Source organism: Epinephelus fuscoguttatus, linkage group LG21, assembly GCF_011397635.1.
Source record: "Epinephelus fuscoguttatus linkage group LG21, E.fuscoguttatus.final_Chr_v1".
Taxonomy (NCBI): domain Eukaryota; kingdom Metazoa; phylum Chordata; class Actinopteri; order Perciformes; family Serranidae; genus Epinephelus; species Epinephelus fuscoguttatus.
The window spans coordinates 12,934,709-12,953,775 of NC_064772.1; the positions used below are offsets into that span (position 1 = coordinate 12,934,709).

Here is a 19,067-nt window from a genome sequence, read left to right on the forward strand (position 1 = left end):
GCTACCACTGATACTGCTGATACCATGCTACTGCTGCTGCCACTGCTAATCTGCTAGTACTGCTGCTGATGCACCACCACCACCTGCTGCCACGCTGCTATCTGCTGCCAGTGCTGCTGCTGCTGCTGATACTGCTGCTACTGCTGCCACCACTGCACTGCCACTACTGTCTGCCACTACCGCTGCTGCCACTACTACTACTACTACCACTACTACTACTACTACTATCTACTAATGCTACTACTTCTAATGCTACTACTACTGCTAATGCTACTACTACTACTGATACTGATACTACTACTACTACTACTACTACCACTACAATCTACTGCTAATGCTACTACTTCTGCTAATGCTACTACTTCTGCTAATACTACTTCTACTAGTAGCCTACTATTCTACTGCTACAACTACCACTACAACTACTACTGTCTACCAGCACCTTGCATGATAGCTCACTGCGTCATATAAATATCATCCCTTTGCTAATTAACCACTACTTCTACTATCGCTATGACAGTTACTTCTTTGAGTTCTTCTACTACTATCACATACACTAGTACCACACAACTACTGCCACCATATGTACTTCTACTGCTACCATTATTTTTTTGCTGAAACACAGTTGTTACAATAAATGTTGGCATTGTATTTTTCTGCAAACTAAGGAAATGTTACATTTGCACGTTTCATAGCCGATATGTTGAAGCTTAACATTTCTCAGTGTTTCGCTGTGATTAGGTTTAGGTGTGGTTAGCTTAAGGTGTGGTTAGGTTAAGGTGTGGTTAGGTTTCAGGCACAAAAACCATTTGGTTTGGGACGAAAAACATAATGCTTTTGTTGGTCACAATGGTCTGCTGCTGTCTGCTGCTTGGCAGCTGTCTCGTCTAGGTGTCACTTCGTCCACCATTACTTCTACCTCCTGATGTGAAGCTCATATACCTGTAAAGTGAACTATGTCATACCTATGAAATGTACAGATGTAACATATATGTAGTGTAAAGAATTTTGGCGACTGGGCTGGTTACCCCTACTACTACTTTTACAAATACCATGACTATATTACTACAGCTAGATGTACTGCTTATGATACTATTCCATATAGCAATATCAATCAGCTATTTGATTACTGTCAATAAAGAAACATTTAGCACAAGTTCAGTCAGTGGTTAATCATTGTAGCTCATCTCTCTAAGGTCTCTTAGCTATTATTATCATTATTATTATTATTATTATTATTATTATTAAAATTACTATTATTATGTATTTGAGTAGAATCTGTTTGAAGGCTTTTCTATCAAAAAAAATCACAACCTTAGCAGAAGGATATTTAAACTACATGTTTACTGCTTATGCCCTCCACCATCACCATCTCTACCACCAGGGCCATGACCTTATTTATTCTATCTCTTTAGATTAATCTAATATATGAATTTAACTAAAATCTCTTTACTTAAAAAGTGTTTGTAGTCATGTTCACTGATGATGTCTTTCCTAGTTTCACTATTTTTACAGTCATGAGTCCTATAATGAGTACTGCTAGTCCCATTATTATTTTTGTGCACAACTGCTACACTCTTAATAATGACCGTAATCCTGTATGTGTCTGTTTGTGTGTAGTTCTACAGGTGCTTCAGGGCGTTCCTTAGCTGCTCCACCCCCGAGCGAGGCTCCACCATAAAGACATTTTCACGGCCGACCAAGACGCTCCGCACCGTCCGCCAGGATAAGGAACAACACGTGTCTGCTCCTGCCCCCTCTTCAGTCCTGCCCTCGCCCAAATCTATCCACGGGTCCTCGGAGGGAGCCAATCACATCACATTATCTCCACCTCCACCTCCATCGAATGGACACTCTGCTGCTTCCCACACTCCTGCTGCTAACACCCCCAAACCCAAACTGATTCTGGTGGCTCACTACAGGGAATAAAAAGAGGAACAACAGCAGGAGCTGAACGTTTTACAATAGTGACAAGCAGGACGCAGGTCTCCAATTAACAACCGAATCCTTTCAATAGTCAAAAGGTCAAAGTTGCAGTGGGACTCTTAGATACAAGCTGGGACGTTTTAATCCCAGGACAGGTTATCATCGCTCTGTGAAGTCAGTAAACAGGGATACACACTAAATGCCAGTCTCACTCTGTTTACCAGAGGCACTGTATGCACAGCAGGAGAATAGGGCTAAGCATAGTGCTTCATGTTGATATTACACACAAAAAAACCCACTTAAATAGGTCAAGCTTTTTGCTTGTATTGATGAAGTATCTTTGTTACGTAACTAAATAATGTTCTTTCTTAATCTGAGAAATGATTCAGGAACAATTTGGAGAAGCACAGCGTTCTTTGGTAGAGATTTCATTAATTGTTTGGTGTGTGTTTTTGTAAACGGGGCCATGAGTTATTTTGTCGGTTCAACTGCGTAGCTACTGTTAGCAGGATTACTCTTTCTTTTTTCGGCGATAATTCGGCTGAAGAAGCGAGGTAAGCATTTTTTTCCTGACCCCATTTCCACGCCTGATATTTGAGGATTTGATACAGAGTATTAAAGATTTGTCAAACAATTTTATGCAATTTTAGAGATGAGAAGGTTTTTATCACGCCTTTATTTGAACTTTGCTGCGTATAGGCTCTCTGTCGTCGATGCTGGGACCGTTATGGAAGCCAATAAAAGCACATTTCACCATGTTGAGGGACATAAACTGATTTCACTGTTTTGAGTTGTCTCGATGTTTCTGCTGTTTCTCTTTGTTTAGTGGAAACGTGGTTTTGTGTTGTCTCCAGATGTATTTTTGTTTGCTTACGTAACAAATGAAATCATGTCACAAACAGATTTAACTGTCTCAATCTTTTTCTATTTACTTCACCCAAAGTGTGTGTGTGTGTGTGTGTGTGTGTGTGTGTGTGTGTGTGTGTGTGTGTGTGTGTGTGCGTTCCTTTTGGAGCTCAGTGTCTCTCAGTCTCTTTACTCCACATGTGTTGATTAATCCATAAATTATTAACACAGGCATTATTTACAGGGAGGGAAACAGATTAACATTCTACATTACAGCCTTCGTCTCGGTGAGAAACAAACAGCATTTGGAGCGTTAGAGTGGAATATCACAACTGACAGCCATGAATGAATAATGAGCTGTAGGCTACAAAAACATACATACACAAACACAGACAAAAAGTCATTACTAATACATGTCTCACTACACATCTGGGCAGCTGCTCAGAATAACTTTTAGAGTTTGGTTGAGGTATATTTTTTTTGGGTATTCAAGTCTTGCAGGATTTATAAGTGGCTGTAAAAAGTTTGTAGTTTGCTCCTTGATTGCAGAGGCTGAGGTAAACTTGAATTTATGGTGGTTGATTGTAACAGTGATAAGTTTACACAGCAGGATAAAGTTTAAAAATGTCCATAAAACCATTTCAAATCGCTCTTGCAGCAAAATCCACCCTTTCTCTGTCCATCAATATACTTAGCAGACTCGAAAACATGTCCGATTCTTGTCAAATTTTATGTATCTATTTATTAATAATTATCTTGATTTGATTTCATGCTTTCCACCATGAGGATTTGCTTACAGTCTCATTCTGACAAACATACCTTGATGTATTATGCCTGGTTCACACTACAGATATCAGCCCGATTATAGCCCAATACAGCGACATACAGTGTTGGCAAGGATCGTGAATGACAACTAGAGTTGTACACGATAATCTGTTGTTTCATCTCGTGTAGTGTGTCATAGTAGATGACGACCAACACCACGTCTGGGACGCCTCATGACGTTCCAACAGAAAGTCTCGCATGTTTGATTTGCTTTATGTTGTTCACGACCGCCCCCTTCATTTTCTAAAGAAGCTTTTTTTGTGAAACATTTGCAGGAACTTGTTGTGGATTCAGTGACTTGCATGTTTGCATGCGGTACTTCAAATGTAGCTCCTGCCATCTGCTGGCACTTTTTTATGTTACTACAATAACATTTCAGCTGGCACATGAACAGACACAGTGACTGAAATAATTGCAAAGGTAATAAAAATAGGACAAGAATAACCCGATGACATCATACACATCATGAAAGATGACCGGGGATGATTGGTGTGTACCATCATGTAGTGTGTCATGTCTGTCGGCCAAGTCACGGCATGATTTTATGACTCCACAATCGCCTAATCTGACATCGTGACTGTTAGAATGGACAGAAATGTTGTGTAGTGTGAACCAGGCATAAAATATGGTATACAGTATTCTATCCCAGGAAGATGTTAGGCTTACATGAAGTAGTAGTTCTATCATCCGATTTTTATCAAGATTTAAATTAATACACACCTCCAGGCTCAAACATCAGAAGTTTTTCCACATGTGAGGGGACCTGCTCTATCCTAGCTCTCCTATTAGCCAGCAGCCCCGGTGCATGACCTTTAAAGACCAACAATTCACTGATCCAGTGCTGCAGGGAGGTCATTTTGGCTGGACTTCATGCCATGTTCACAGCATATGGAATGATGGTAAAGATGATTAAAATTCCCCAGTTTATGATTTGTGAAGGCTCACATAAATCAGGCTATTCTCATTCAGTATTTTCAATCTTACCTATGAAAAGTAATGTTCTATAATTTGCATTTAACCTACGTAACCATGAGCTAGGACACTGTGATCACATGACCAATGCAATGCAGGCTGTTTTCATCATATGATGGAGGCAAAGGAGGAAGGCAGGCAACATAGCACGAAGACACGCAAAGTCTGTGCAGGGAGTTAGTCAGGGTGGTGTACAAGCCATCAAACACAGGACCAGGGTTTGTGCCCCTTGGTTTTCAGGCCTCCTTTAAAAGAGTCCAGGCTCTGTACAGCCCTCTGCTGGAGAGGGAGGTTGTTCCACAAACGTGGTGCGGCCGAGCAAAAGGCTCGGTCTCCCACGGTGCAGAGCTTGGTGCTGGGGACTCGGAGAAGTAGGCTGCCTGCAGATCTGAGGGTGCGGGTGGAGGATTGTGGAGTGATTAGTTCTTGTAGGTAGAGAGGTGTGTGTCCATTGATGCATTTGTGGGTGAGCAGCAGGATTTAATTGATCCGGGATGAGACAGGGAGCCAGTGCAGTGAGTGTGTAATGGGAGTTACTGTGCTCATGTTTACGGACTCTCATCAGGACCTTGGCAGCGCTGTTCTGGATGTATTGCAACTTCTGGATGTTCTTGCCTGGAATCCCGATGAAGAGTCCCTTGCAGTAGTCCAGTCTTGAGGAGATAAAGGCATGGACTAGCTTCTCTGCATCTGGGAGGGTTAAAGTGGGGCGGAGTCTGAAGATGTTGCGAAGATGGTAGAATGAGGTCTTGCACAGGTGTTTTATATGGTCATTGAAGGTCAAGTGGGGTTCAAACCGACCCCCCAGATTTTTAATTGAGGAGGAGAGAGGGATGAGCTGGCCGTCAAAGGTAAGTTGGGATATAGGTGAAGACTGAACCTGGTGTGGGGTGCCAATGAGAAGTGCCTCTGTTTTATTACTGTTCAGTTGGAGAAAGTTATTGTTCATCCATGCCTTTATCTCCTCAAGTTATCACAGTAACAACTATTTTACCTGCTATCTTGACAATCAAGACGTTAACCACAGAATTACCTGTTCTTCCCACTGCAGTGTATTCTACTTGGAAGATACAGTTACAGTGATGTTGAAAAATGTTGCATCAAAAGTTCAGCTTGGTTGAACTTTTTCAGCTGCACAAAACAACTTATCTTTTTGTATCAGAGCCCTGCTGTAATAGAAGCGGGCAAGGGGCATCATTTAAATGACAGAATAGGCCACATTTTTTCACACTGTGTTTACATTTTCCCAAAATATGATTTGGTATGCAATCTGAGTGAAGTGATCTTCTCATAGCATTCATAACAAACTGGCCCTGGCCCTTTTCACCATGAATATATTCTTTTAGATTGATTCAGGGCTGCTTTGTGTGTGGTGTGGTGTGTGTGTGTGTGTGTGTGTGTGTGTGTGTGTGTGTGTGTAAACGTATGTTTGAGTCTGTCTGTCTGGGTGCAATTATAAACACAGGAACAAAGAAGTGAGAGAGCCATGGCCTTATCACTTGCAGAGACAAAGATTACGTAATCAAACAGATTAAATATGGACGACTGATTATCAGGCCCAGACATCCAGACTAACAGCAATACCCTTTATGTGAGATTGTATAATAAATTGTTACACTGTTGTGATGGGATGTCAGGACACAGAGTTCACATTTTAATCGAATTATACTGAAAAGTTGAAAGCAAGTTGGAGGCCTAACACTGCTCAGCTCAAAAAAATCTCACAGCGCTACGCATAAGAAATTCTTGTAATCTCATTTCTTCGTAAAAGACAGCTGGCTGTGTTTATATTCATGGTTTATATACTCAAAATTGTTCCATATGTGTGCCTTCACTCGATTATTTGCAGGTTTGTTCATTTTTGAAGCACAGCCAAGTTTAATTTCTGCAGAAAATTGTCTGTCACCCACCCTTTCACACAGTTCCGCCTGAGAGATCCAGTTGATGAAGTAACTCAGGATATGATGGGTTTGGTGCAGGATAATTATCAACATGGCAGTGGAAGTTTTCAGTGTTACATCAGCTAAGATAGCCTCCATTATTAAACAGACTCACTTCACAGCTGGATAGTTTCTGCCCCACGGACCCAAATCAGATTAACCTGGTCATAATGTGCATATTTTAAGTCTGTCTGAAATTTTAGTCAGATGTCATCAACAAATGTCATCAACATTATTCCAGCTGAGAATTCAAAAGGTACAACTAAACATTGACACAGTCATTTTTTATGATAATACAGTGCTGCGTTCATTCATTTCTGCATAAAGTCAATATAATGGCACTTTCAGCATACTCTTAAGATATCAAAATGAGAAAGACGTTGCAATTTGATGTTGTTATTCATTGTGACAGCCAAAATCACTGAAATAAAAGTGCTGGCACTGGTACATTTCTGCAAACCATGGATATATACATTTGTAGATTTCATATGTATCATGTCAACATTTATAAGGTGACGTAGTTCAGATTATATATATCTGAGCTGACTGTCTCATCAGGTGGACTGTTCGAGACCGACAAAAGTGAGTTTAGGACATTCCCAGATGTGTTTGTAGTAACGAAAGTGGGTATTTTTTTAACATGATACCAGGACATTTCCAGCTGTGTTTGTGGTAACAAAATCAGGTATTTTTTAATGAGTTCGGGACATTTTTAGCCATATTTGTAACAACAAAAGTGAGTATTTTTCAATAAGAGTCTGGGACAGTTCCAGCTGTGTTTTTAGCAACAAAACCGGGAATTTTCAACGGAAGTTTGGGTCATTTCAAGCTATGTTGGTAGCAACAAAAGCAGGTCATTTTAAACAAGAGTTTGAGACATTTCAAGCTTTCTTGTAGTGACAACAGCAAGTCATTTTGAAATGAGAGTTCGGGACATTATCAGCTTTGTTTGAAGTGATGAAAGCGGGTATTTTTTAACTAGATGTCAGGACATTTCCAGCTGTGTTTGAGGTAACAAAAGCAGCAGGTCCTTTATAACAAGATTTCCAGCCATGTTTATAACAACAAATGCAGGAATAAAAAAAAATAAAAATAAAATAAAAGAAGAAGAAGAAAAAAGTTTGGGACATTTCTAGCATTGTTGTAGTGACAAAAGCAGGTTATCTTTATCATGGACCGCGGAATGCATCTGAACAAGGGGTGGCCATAATTTCAAGTCACGCAGAGGGGGTGGGAGGGCATATGCATTGAAACAGACAATATTACTGACACTAAATAACGTTGCGGAGCACTTTTTTTATTCCGACGCCACACAGTCACATCTACAGCACACGCATGAACACGAACACATGCTTGCTCAGTTAACCCCTCTGATCCCACTCTATCATTCACACACAACTGGCCAAGCCTATTCACACATAAACGCACAGATGAAACTATAGCAAACAACAAAGTACATCCAGTCCACAACCACAACCAAAACTCATCTTGCTGCCTTGAATCTAAATCAACATCATATTCATTATCATCACAAGTCAGCACTTATATCAGACTGATGTGCAGAGCCGCACACACACACACACACACACACACACACACACACCAACAACAAAACAAGCGCAGCTGTGCAGTTACTGAAAAGTAACCAAAACGCTGAATTTCTGACCATTACCGCCCGCAACTGCAATGTGTATGTCCACTCCCGCCTGCTCCCCCAAAACTCTGAGAATTTATGCCCGCACAAGAATAGAGATGCATTGATTTTTGTGTCTTCTCCCGTCCCGCAGGAGAAAGCACGTCATTTTATAGGCTATTAATCTATTAATAAAGAGATTCATGGGGTTGTTTGTTTCATTTCCCTGGTCTGCATGTCTTTTGACGCACTGGCCAGGAATAGCGCTCCTATTTCGTTGTTTTCATTTAGTTTTTAATGAAATAAAGGCTGTTTCATATTCTATTCTCCTCCTCTGTATTTATTTATTTTTCTGCCTTTATATAATCATGCATTGATTGAGGTTAAGGCAAGCCTGGCACCAGGATGAAGTTACTGAGGGGGCGGTTAAAAATTACGAAGGGGCAAATCTTAATTATGCAACATAGGTTCACACAGTGAGTTATAAAGAGCGCGCAGTCGTGCGTAATAGTCGCGCGTAATGACAGCTCGTCGCCGGTGAAGCACAATAAACTGCATGTCTTCTTTCATGTTTGTCTCATGACAGAAATAGAATCTTCAGATCAAGGTGTTAAAGTTCCCCACACAGACTGAAAATGAAACCACTGCCTAAACCCTGAGCCAAAAACCTTGTGAAATATACCATTAAAGTCAGCTACGGAGAAGATTCAATCAACAAAAAGTAAATGTAAATGGCAAGTTCAGTGACAGATGACTCTTCACTGATTACATTTATTTTACCACATTTCATGACAGAGGAGATGAAAAAGAAGAAAGGAAAGCTGACAGACAGACAGACAGATGGGTGGAGCAAGCGGCAAATTGGTATGAAAACTGGTTCAGGGCATATTCGTCCATTTATGAATAAATATGGAGTGGAAACGCTCATGCATGTGCACCAAGTTCCTGTGCTGACATCCTGTCGCTAGGCTACTTTGCTATACTGTTTAATGGGAACCTGGCGGGACCCAATCCCAATGCAGCCCTCTATGTCAGAGTACAAAAATTACCTGGGCCATGGCCCCCCTGGCTCCCCCGGTTCCGCGGTCTATGATCTTTAACGAGCGTTTGGGACATTTTCAGTCATGTTTGTAGTAACGAAAGTGAGTATTTTTTAACGAGATGTCAGGACATTTCCAGCTGTGTTTGTGGTAACAAAAGCAAGTATTTTTTAATGAGTCTGGGACATTTCTAGGCATATTTGTAATGACAAAAATGTGTATTTTTCAATAAGAGGTTGGGACATTTCCAGCCATGTTTGTAACAACAAATGTAGGACATTTTCAGCGTTCTTGTAGTGACAAAAGCAAGTAATTTTTTATGAAAGTTTAGGACATACCCAGCCATGTTTGTAGTGATGAAAGTAGGTATTTTTTAACAAGATGTCAGGATATTTCCAGCTTTGTTTGTAGTGACGAAAGTGTTTTTTTGTTGTTGTTTTTTCAACGAGATGTCAGGACATTTCTAGCTTTGTTGGTGGTAACAAAAGCAGTAACTTTTAACTGACGTTTGGGACATCTCAAACCATGTTTGCAGCGACAAAAGCAGGGCCTTTTAAACAAAAGTTTGAGACATTTCCAGCTTTCTTGTGGTGACAAAAGCAGGTCATTTTTAACAAGAGTTCGGGATATTTCCGGTTGTGTTTGTAGCGACCAAACTGGGCACTAGTAGTAGTTTTGTGCTTAAACGTAACCACGTTAACCGCAACATTGTAACAACATATATTTGAAAACTGAAACATAAAGAAATGTAAAGTTTCAACATATCTGCTTCATATTGAACCTTCTAATGTAATATATCCGTAGTTTACATGTAAATATGCAAGCAATCATTTATCCTTTGGATGGGGTTGATTGTGAATGGCTTTTAATGAGGTGGTCATTCTCTCACAGGCATTGATCCACACACTAAAGATGAAACAGAAGGATAAATGAGCTTGTTTCGTGTGTCTTTGTTGCCAGAAGACAGTTAAAGAGCAAAAACAAGAGGAAAGCACCTCCATTATTAATAATTGATTGTCTGACATGTCCTTAGCGTGTCTCTCTCCTGACTCTATTATAATTGGATTGAGCAGAAATGTCTCCTCATCAACTGATGTCTCATTTGTCACTGGGCCAAATCCAATCCTAACGGGAGTCATATTGGAAAAATGAGTATGAATCTCCACTAAAATCACTACTTGCATCCCTTATTAGCAGCTTGATAAAGAGAGGGAGCATAAAACTTGTTATATAATACTACATTATCATGATGAATGTGCATTTTGAGCGAGTGAAACTGTGGGGAAAAAGATGCCAAATAGGCCCAGTGGTTTTAGAGACTTAACTGAAATTCTGTAAATTGGATGTATTTTTTCCTTTGAATCAAAATTGGATGATTTTTTTTTAATTAAGCTGAGGGATTACACTCTCCTTTATGGATTTAGAAAATTCTTTATTTATATGCATGTTTTCCTTTATAAAACTATTAAAATTCACCAGCGTGAGAAGAATCTGTTACACTTTGGCAGCATATTTGACTTTTACAGTATTAATATAGTTTCTTCAGTGTGCTATTCTCATTTTGATTAAAGACCCCATAAAGTGCCAGAGCAAAGTTCATCCGCACATCAATCAAAAAATAGGTGATGCTAAAAGCTGGTGGCCACTCACAGGGCTAAATGGGAAACTGACATTACTGTCACTTTGTATATACTTATCAGTTTCAAAAAATCAAGTCAATCACCAGAAAAAAAGTCAGCTTTGAATGTTTCTGCGAACCACGGATATGTTATAATTTCCACATTATTATGGAGCAGATACGTTAAAACTTCAAACAAGGCTGAGGTTAACAGGAAAAGATTATCTTTTGGCTAAAAATGCACCGTTTGGGGGGCTAAATCACAGCAGAAAAAGCTGCAATGTCTCAGTAAAAACAACCGTTTTTTCAGACCCAAAAAGCTGCAAAGGAAAAACAGCAACAAGTCGGTACAAAGCACCCATGCTGGGTGCCTAAGAAGCTGCTGGGAACATAGCATTGACTTGATGAATCACAACCTCGCACCGTGGTCTGCAGCTTGGCAGACATCTCGCCTAGGTGACCTGCCATCTGCCATCCCCACTATCTCCAGATGGCAAAGTCAGTATATATATTACGTCACTTTAGAAACGTTGATATGATATGTATGAAACATATTCATGGTTTGCAGAAATGGACAATGCCAACATTTTCTTCTGGTGACTGAAAAAGATCTATCTGCAAACCAGGTCAATTAATTCACTTTATGTTGTGAATTTATTTATTTATTTATTTATTTTTTAATTTTATTTATTTAAAAGGGACAATGTACAGCTCAAACATAAATGTCACCATTTGATGCACCGTACCAGATTATAGCTTCAAGCTAATTCGCATCTGTAGTCCCTTTTTAATTCATTAAGGTATTATATTTTTAAAGCTTTGCCAGAACCTAGAAAAGGTCTTTTTATGGGTGTAATATTATCCGGATGTAAAATTGATGGCTCATTAAAAGCTAAAAAACTTTTTTGGCTCAGTGGTCAGACAGCAATGTTTATTTCAAGTGAATGGGTGACATCTTTGAGTTCGTTTCCAGTTCTTTATTATATCCACAGGGACAATACACTACGTTCTCACAGCTTATTAAAGAGATGTATTTGTCCAATAACTGTCTAAAATTCTCTCCTTGAGTTCATATTCTGGTGGAGGAGGTTGAATAAAAGTGGATGATGCAACACAGGTTTGGTTTTTCACCCTGTCATTAATTTTAAAGGCTGGTCTGATCTGAACTATAATCCGTTTCAACTCGGGGAAAAAAATCCCTTCAGTTAAGTAAATTATTGTATTTTAATGAGACCTTTTGAATCCTTTTGTGTGTGATTTTTTTTGCTGATTTTAAATTTAAAGTCTTTACTTTGAGGTCCACTACCCAACTGAGGCCAGGTGGGTTGCAGTGTAATCAGTCAGGTGCCCTTTGTAGGGCAGCTGCAGCTAGTTTGACTGATTGGACTCCATTAAGTGGGTTGAAAGTTGGACTGTGTTTGATTTGGCTTTTTGCCTTTCTTCTTTTTCATCTCCTCTGTCATGAAATGTGGTAAAATAAATGTAATCAGTAAAGAGTCATCTGTCACTGAACTTGCCATTTACATTTACTTTTTGTTGATTGAATCTTCTCTGTAGCTGACTTTAATGGTATATTTCACAAGGTTTTTGAGCTCAGGGTTTAGGCAGTGGTTTCATTTTCAGTCTGTGTGGGGAACTTTAACACCTTGATCTGAAGATTCTATTTCTGTTTTTGTCTGAGACTGTGGTTGCAGAACAGATATGAGTGTCAGTGGACAAAAGCCATCTTGAAATCTGAATAAATGAGGTACAGCTATCGCAACATTTCAGCGCTTTCAGAAAAGCCAAACCTTAAAACTTCCCTGCAGCTGGAAATTAAACTAATAAAAAGAATTAAAGCTCCCATTTCCCAGAATGACGTTTTAAGATTACAAAGCATCTGTGGTGGTATTTTTTTAAATGGGGAAATCAATAATAAACTAAGGGAGCATTGTTGATATGTTTGTAGGGGTTGTAACCTCAGGGCTGAACCACAAAGTAAGTTAATATTGTAATAAAGTTTGTTTTAGGGATGATTTAACAGAAGTTGTGGACCTTTAAATAAACCTGTTTCACCCGGGCAAGAAAGAGGCTGAGAAATGACAACTCCACCACTGCTTACAAAAATAGTAGTCAGTCTTAATTTAATAAGTCACAACATTAATCAGAACAAGTCCTGGGTTGAGGCGGGCAGGAGCAGGGCAATCAAGGGCAAAACTAATGGTTTAAACTCATCAAATCACGGCAGCAATATCCACTGCAAAATCAGTAAGGACTCAAATGCACATGGCACACAAGGCAGACTACACTGATCTGATTTAATGCGTCTGCATTAAATCAACGCACAGGGGGAAAAATATTTGCATTTACATTTCTGAAACCATGGATCTGTTACATATGTACATTATTTTGCAACTCAAAACTTCATGTTTCTTAGCAACACTGGTGAAACCACTTGGTTAGGGTTAGAAGGCGATGAGTGTTTTGGCTTAAAACACCCACATTCGGAAGCACAAATTACACTGTAAAAGCGGGGTTGGTGAAAACACCCATGTTTATTGGCTCAAACACCGCTGGGAAACACCACAATTTGTCGGTAAAAAACACCCAATTTCAATGCCACAAATTCTGCTAGGAAACACAACGTGCTCACTTTAGAAACACTGATATGTTATGTGTAACAAAGCAAATATAACGTATACGTGGTTTGCAGAAAAGTACAATGCAAACATTTACCTCTGGCAACTGAGCTACTTTAAAATCCCATTTTTAATTTAACTCTTGAACAACCCATTTGTTGTGTTTTGCATCCATGAAAAGAATTTTTCAGAAAAAGTACCATGTGTTCTGCACAAGACATGATCTAAAGATTATTATGAATGTTGTTCCTCTGTGGAGCATTTAAAAAAAAAAAGCTGTTAAATGCAGTTGTAGATATGGGGACTTACATGTACAGAGTGACTACCAAACAAAAACAGCTCTCAGCACCACCTGTCACACAAGGATAGAGACCTTCTACTGATAAATGACACTCATTCAGCACAGCACTCCTATCAACTCCTGGTCGATACGAAGGGGCTCTGCTGAACACGCCACCTGAGACAAGATAATAAAAACGCTGAACGCTGATCACACACTCCTCCAATATCTGCTGATGGGGAATCCATCACAAAACCACTGCTCACTCAGACAGAACAGCAATGAATATGTATGGTTTATGTTTTCAGGGTAGAGAATTGATTCCTCAACCCTGAGCGCATTAGCTCTTGATAGGGAAGAGGGATTAAGGATGCTTAAAATCTGCCAAAACTAAATGATAAATTTGGGCTATTTATGGTAAAATAATGACAAATGAATATATTAAACTGTGTATGACAGAGTGAGAGGGAGAGAAAGGGAACTGATGGGTGAGGAAAGTAAAGAGGACAAAGATAAAAACAGAAACAGTTATTTAAGCTTTAATAATTTACTTAAGCTTGCTTTATTCAGGGCAAACAGTTATTTAGCTTCAATTATTCAGAATGATCTGCATTGCAAAAGAGACCTGAGCGAGAAAATTATATTAATTTCAAAGTGCGTTGGGTTTGAGTCATCACTCAAATGACATCCTCTTGGTTTACAAGTAGTGACAGCAGCCAGGGGCGTAGCACCAAATTCTGGGTCCTATGCATAAGCAGTCTCTGTGGGCCCCTGCCCTTGCTCCCTTGATCCATGTTTCTCTGAGGCAGCTTCTTCTTTTTTTTTTAACCCAGATTTTCCTTTCTGGGGGCAAAGACATGGCAGTGTGAGTTGGTGCACCAGCAGCATAAGCAGTCACTACCTCGATTTAGAGATGAACCCAAGTGCAGGGGCAGACTAAACCATTTTGCACCTTCAACGGCGGAGAGGGGCCTATAGGCACTTCCACTACATTTTTTGTTTTTAATGCAAAGTTACAGCACAAATAAATCAAAAGTAAAAAAAAAAAAAAAACTGCAAACAAAACCTAATTTTTCATTCCAGGGTTCAATAAGCATAAAGGATATCTCCATTTCCAGATAACAATACAGTGGATTCTTCAATTTTCCCTGTTTTTGGAGGACAACTACATGCTTAAGAAGCCAATTTAAGATTTTAGTTTAATGGGGGTAATCTAAATCATTAGTTATTATTATTAATGCTCTACTACAGCATTTATTTCAATATCTCTCGAGGACAAGGAGTGGTACTGTTGTGAAATACACAGTTTGACCAGTTGAAGTTAACAACAAAATGTAGATAATAAAGATTTGGACACTGTCAAAAGCACAAAAGGTTTGTTTTAGGAATGATTACATGAATATTTTTCAAGTCAGTACTGCAATATCTTTTTTATGCTGATGATGCAATTTTGTAGGCAACAGTAAATAACAGAGGATCTAATATTGATCCTTGTGGGACACCTTTAACATCAGTTTGGGTACTTAATTTGATACCAAATAGTTTGAACATTCCAGATATGTAGGACAGTGGTCAGTTTACACTGGTATCAGTTAATATAGTCAATATATATTGACTAATATATATTGTGAAATGAAGTAAATGTGGCTGATAAACCTAAATTCAACCTAAATTCTAACGACTTGGTGCCTTCCAAAAAAAATAAATAAATAATAGAAATCCCCCAGCAATTAACGAACAGAAGGCTGATGTAAATGGTTTCCTCTACTTGGCTTCTTGTGTTTAGTCTGCACTATAAACCATAAATACAGAGTGGGAGTATGTACTTAACATCTATTTCCTTCGGTTTGGTGTGCTGGGCAAACAATTAATTTGGAGACCAGGTGTGTAAAGTGCACATGGGTAGCAGCTTTGAAAAGGATATATATTTGGACTTGGCTTGTTGAGCGACTGTCCACTCGCTCAACTGATTTTTATACAACTTTAAACAACAAAACCTGAACTCAGATGCACACCACCTGGGCTGGGCTCTTGAGGGAGCAGATACCACTGACTCAACTTGGGCCAACAACTCAGTGTGACCCAGCCCTTTTCTCTACAGCCTCCTCTTTGACTCCATTCGAACAGACAGGAGCCAATTACTTGTCATTCTCCAGCCTCAGACTGACTAATGCCTTTACATCTATCAACTATCATCTCCACTTCACATTACATTGGTCAGTGTATATGGCCAGAGGGACTCAGAGTGACATGTGCTGGCCTGTGCCTTGCCTCAGATCTCTATCTGAAGCTGTTACACAACGCAGGGAGCGCTATAGCAAAGGTTCCGTCAGCCCATTGTTGTCTGTCGCAGTGGATATAAGACATTTAAAGCACTATGCTCTTTTTGGGCAGCAGCCAAACTTATAGCTGGCTCCTTTCTATTTAAGATCGTCCAGGGAGCCAAACCTTGCCAACCTCCTGGAGGAGCTTCGCATTTTACTTCAAAGGGACCACCAGACAATCTAGAACTTAAACCAGAGTAAGAGCACAGTAATCTCTCGGGGTTTGAACTACAAGGCCTGCAGGAGTTCTGAGAAAAAACATCCTTTGTCATCCAGCTCAGCAGACAAGGGCTGTGTGGTACTGTAGTTGTCATGGATAGAGGGAAATACATCCAGGAGGCTGTGACACTGCTCCAGGACACAGATTGGAGTACTACCTCCCACTAGAAGCCCCAGCATACATGAAAATGGCGGCGCACATAAAGAGGATTCTGGATTCTGCACACTATTAAAGCAAAAATGTCAAATTTGCATCCCCTCATGCCTGCCTCATTATACTCAACAGTGTTGGCATAAAAAACCTGGTGCCAATTATCTTCTGGTGATTTATTTTGTCTTTTTTTTTGTCCTATTATCAAATTGACGAGTAATCTCCCAAAATGGATAGCCCCAAACCTAGCTACTCCCAGCATGCAACAAGAGAATGGCCAGTGTGTCCCTGAAGTCTGCTGTTTTATTGTTTTTCACCTCATATAACCCCTCTGGTCAGCACTTGAGCAGACTGTTTATTTCTCACCTCCCTGTGTGATCACTGACACTTTGCACACTTCATAGCCTCTCACGCATTTACTCTCTCTTCCCCGCATCTGTCTCACTGATAACTATCCCCGTTTCCTTTCCGTTGCTCTTTCCTTGTCCTAACTCTATCGTAAGAACATTTGCAAACACCCAAACAGGAGAACAGCTAATGGCCAGTGTACACTTAAAGCAAAACGGTTCAAGCAATGTGTCCATCCACAGCAGAAGGCAAACACTGGGGAATTAGTGTTTTCCTACACAGGAATGAATGTTTTTCTAGTGTCGTATACACACCAAAAGTGGCTGTAGTTGTGTAGTGAATAGAAAATAAAACCTAAGAGTGATTCAAATGCTAAACAGTCACTGCGTGAAGTTCCTGAAAGCAACAAAAATGATCACAGGGAGACTCCCACATTGGGATGTCAGAAAACTGTAGGGGGTTTCAGACGTTATTTGACAATCAGGCACTTTATCTGATGTATACTCATGTACTCAACCTCATTTCCTTGTCTTCTGTTCCACAAACAACAGTGCTCCACAGCTAATATCTGGTGAAGAGTGAGACAGTCTCAGCTGGCCTAATCTCTGAACTGTGCTCCTCCATCACCTGTTATGTCTTTAATGTAACCAAACACATGCTTTACTTATGTGGGGCATGTTTTTCAGTTTCTGTTGTCATTCGATTAAAAGTATAAAAGAATGATATGATTATCAATCCTTTTTGCATGATAAACAGTGAAATTCATATCCTGCTGCACTACTATTGATCAGATCACTATTTTATAGTTACAAAGTTGTCAGATAAAAGTAAATGTAAAGTTTTTGAAGAAGTATTTCACTGCTGGAAAGATGGCCTTTCCACATAACTAGGTTGTCTATGCAGTAGAAAGACGCAAATACTTTTGAAATTGATGACCAGAGAAAACAGAGAAAGGGCTGTAGCATTTGCTTTTGCACAAGAGGTGGAAAACATACAACCACCAGAATGCACTGCATTGCAATGGACCAAGAAATGACCACTGGTGGCTAACATAACACGGGTTGCCTGTCCGTAAACGTATGGCTGCTGGCTGGTAACAGATAAACTGAAAGCTAAAATAAGAGAATTAGGCAACACAGTAACAGAATCTTGGTTTATATTTGATCAGCACTGCCTAGTTTTACTGTTTTGATCTCAATATTTTCATCATCAGTTCACAAAACAGTATGGCGCCCAATGCCTGTTTACAATCTCTCATATTACAGCCACACAGTGCACTAAAATATGTTTCTGAAGACAGGTGAGAAATAGGCAACACAGAACAGAATCTTGGTTTGTAGTTGATTAGCACTTTCTAGTTTTAGTTTGGTCTGAATTTATGAGAGTGAGATCGACCTCTGTACTCATTATGTCATCTGTCAGTGAAAATCCACGGGATGACGTGTTTTTGCTGGCAAATAAGCAGGGAGATCTGGTGCTAGCAAGATGGAGGGAAGTTTACCACATTTAATTTACACATATGTACTACCCAAATTGTTTTGAGGAAAAAGCTGGTTGAAAATCGGCAACTGACATAAAATATGAGTGATCAAAACGAAATTTACAAGCAAAAAAAGCTGTTTTCTTGGGTTGACTGTCACACAGCCCACAAATGGCTCAGAGAATTCTCACATCATTAACACTAAAACAGTGTTTTCAGATGAATCCACTCTGGAGGCCAATTTTGAAAAGCTTATTTTTTTAGATGTGCAGTGCCTGAATGTATAAGTGGATAAATTGATGGGCCTAATCTTGCAAAAAATCACATAAGGTTGTAAACATGTTTGTTTTGTCATTACATTTCTGTCTCATGGTCCTATCATCCCCCTTTTTTGTAGAGGCTCTGTTCAGGTTGTCTGTAATCACAGCTGTGAGCTAATATTGTTTGCTGTAAACAAGATTTTAAGCACACAAACACATGTACATACATATTCATGCACATTCATTCACTCATTTTGTGTTTGTCGTCTTATTCTTATGAGCTCTGAATGAGCTCCCAAAGGAGATGTCAGAGGGCATGTTGAGTGATGAGAAAATTCATCACAGCAAATTGCACTCAAACACACACACACACTCTGGTCTACACCTGGGCGCACACATTCAACATGAGCAAAGAGCCATGTGGCGCTTGTTTATTGTGCTGCTATTCACTTCCATTCATCATCCCTCACCTTTGTCCTTCTCTCCATCCTGTGGCTGATCACGACGATGAAGACAAATGCTGCTGCTCATCCTCACCTCATAAAAACATCCTCACCAATATCCTTGACCTCTCTGGGTCCTAGCTG

At 39.7% G+C, this 19,067-nt stretch overlaps 1 protein-coding gene across 2 annotated transcripts in view; it reads left to right on the forward strand.

Annotated features, from left to right (window-relative positions):
- tmtopsb (teleost multiple tissue opsin b) overlaps positions 1 to 2,816 on the forward strand; it is a 57,639-nt gene extending 54,823 nt beyond the window's left edge. The window contains exon 4 of one of the 2 annotated variants that reach the window (XM_049565657.1): positions 1,621 to 1,816. In XM_049565657.1, coding sequence (XP_049421614.1) covers positions 1,621 to 1,681 — 61 coding nt within the window. In that variant the 3' untranslated portion in view covers positions 1,682 to 1,816. Of the gene's footprint in view, positions 1 to 1,620 lie in introns of both variants that reach the window. The other variant, XM_049565656.1, reaches the window with a different exon arrangement.
- The last annotated feature ends 16,251 nt before the right edge of the window (positions 2,817 to 19,067 follow it).